This window comes from Montipora foliosa, unplaced genomic scaffold (genome assembly GCF_036669935.1).
Source record: "Montipora foliosa isolate CH-2021 unplaced genomic scaffold, ASM3666993v2 scaffold_403, whole genome shotgun sequence".
NCBI lineage: Eukaryota > Metazoa > Cnidaria > Anthozoa > Scleractinia > Acroporidae > Montipora > Montipora foliosa.
The window spans coordinates 327,501-330,000 of NW_027179705.1; the positions used below are offsets into that span (position 1 = coordinate 327,501).

Genomic DNA, 2,500 nt, shown 5'->3' on the forward strand with positions numbered 1-2,500 from the left:
CAAAGTTTCCACACTCACTCAAAAGATCAGCTGCTCTTCTCAAAACCTTCATAGGCAGATCAATGTCTTTTGTCGATCTCATGGTTATGTCATGACACAAGTCAGCTGCATCATTGCAAAAATCACATGCCTTCTTATAATCTCCAAGGATCATGTACAACGCTGCTAAGTTTAACGTGACAACAGCATTTTTCAGATGGTCCTCCTCTCGCTGGAACCATTCTTTGGCTTTGGAAAAGCATTCCCCACTTCTTTCATACATCCCTTTTATACTCAACATTACCCCAAGATCATTCATCAGAAAACCGGCGTCAGGAAAATCATAATTTTCAACGACAAAAGTCTGAACATTTCCCAAATATTCAATGTTTCCTTGTTTGAAGGCTAAAGAACCAAGGGCATAGAGGCTGTTTATGGGACTGAATCTCTCATCATCAAATTCCCTAAACAAAAGAATAAAATCCAGTACGGCGTCCTCCAAATGTTTTAAAACTACCTGTTTGCAATAATGAAGAACACCAATAAAGTTCTTTCTCATTTCTTGGGTACCATCGGCTGAATGGCAAGATCCCCTGTCAATATCCTGGCAATTGTTTGCTCCTTCTGGCCTTTTACCTCTCTGCGATCGTGGCAAAAGAAGCTGCAACAGTGAAGGCACATCCATGCCGACTGGCCAGCTAACGTTTACATGTACCTGCAAGAATGAACAGTGCATACCAGGTCACAACAGAGAGTATAAAGTGCAAGTTGCATGTTGCAAGTTGAAGTTGCAGGACATTGTTTTATCATAACTGAAACAGACCAAACCTTTACAAAAATGCTATCTTAACCATTAAACATTATCTATAGCATAGTGTTTAGGCCTAATGGTAGCATCAGTAACAGCTTGGGTTGTTTCAGATATGGTGAAACAATGACAGGTGCAATCCTAACCTGGAACCTGTAGTTTACGCCCTCCACCTCTACCCCAAAGTTGTGGATCACCTTGCCAGAACACATAAAATTAATACAGTCTTTATAAGAGCCTCATGAAACTGAACCTATTTAACCCATTGACTCTTGAGAGTGAGACTTTACTCACAGATTTTACTGTGTCTAATGCCAGACGATTTTACTTGTCAACTGGGGCATCCTAGTTAGGGTGCCTGATGAGACAATGGGTGTAAGTTTCTTACTGTTATTTGAGCTGATATGTCTTTACTCCACATCTATATTTAATTAATTAAGCACATTACAAGAGAGGACTCAAAATTAGGACTAAAAAAGATATTGTATATATTAACGGGGACATAGTTTTTCAGTGAGTTATTAACTCATTGACTCCCAGGGGTTCCCCATTGATGAGTAAAATTGTTTGGCGTTAGACAGAGTAAAATGGCCGGTTTCGGTTTGGGTTAATAGACTCATCACATTGCCTCTTTCCTTTCCTTTTTTTTCAAACAATGTAAATTTAGCACAGATGAAGACCAATCCCTTTTTCAAATAATTTTCTCTTTCAGTACGAGACCTTTTTTTTCAGTGTGTTCAGTGCAAATACATAATCCATGTAGGTTAATACATATAATTGTCCCTTTTTCAAAAGCGGGGCAAACAAATCCATGAATCTGGTTGTCCTTGGTTGATTAATCCTTGGTTGCCCATCAGGAAACCCACTGCAATTAAATGCATGGTGTGTTGAGATGCTATCACACATAGATCGAGATTGAATGTCCATAGTGCACCTGTGTTTTCTTCACGAAAGTCTGGGTTTAAGTTTTGACCGGTATCTTCTATTGTTGGTGATATTGGCTCTTGCATTTTGCTTCTGTAAAAGCTACATGTATTCCAAACACAGGAAAATGCTCAGCTGGTGCAAATCAACAATAAATATAATTATTATTAACATCACACTACTTTTGGACATCAACAATAGAAAGCCAACGAGCAACTCAGGTAGTGCATTCTCTATTTTTGGCTGGGTTGTCTGTTATTTTTTCCTCAGGCAACCAAACACTGGTTGCCCAGTAAACTCTCTGGTTGTCTCCGACGACTGGACAACCGCTTTTTTCAAGCACCCCATATGAAGCATATAGCAGCTTAATCACAGCCATGTCCCTTGATTCTTATGTGGTTTGTAGTTGTCTTGCATGTTTGTTTGCTTTGTTGTTTACCATTCCTCCACCCTACCCCTTCCTCTATTTCCCTTTTACATCAAAGTGACAGGTGGAGGGAATGGATACTCATGGCTTGGTTGCAGAAATTCACTAGCCATGGGGGCAGTGTTCTATCTAGGGGCTTGGGCTGTCCACAGTGGAAGCCCATGAATATGCTAAGCACACACCTTACAGTTACATCAGGCATTTAAGAACTGAGTGTGCTCAATGTCTTTCAGGTGTCATGCCCAAATGACAAGAACCAACATCGTAACGCATTTACAGAAGAATTTACGCAAGCCGTTCTAAATAGGTTACTGTAACATTCTTTCACGTACATTTAAGCCGTATTTCTAACTCCTTACTCT

The 2,500-nt window shown here is 39.9% G+C and overlaps 1 protein-coding gene across 1 annotated transcript in view; it reads right to left on the reverse strand.

The window, feature by feature from the left end:
• LOC137988026 (uncharacterized) overlaps positions 1-684 on the reverse strand; it is a 1,470-nt gene extending 786 nt beyond the window's left edge. Inside the window, exon 1 of the mRNA XM_068834091.1 lies at positions 1-684. This exon is cut by the window's left edge and continues 726 nt beyond it. Coding sequence (XP_068690192.1) covers positions 1-664 — 664 coding nt within the window. The 5' untranslated portion in view covers positions 665-684.
• Positions 685-2,500: the final 1,816 nt, after the last annotated feature.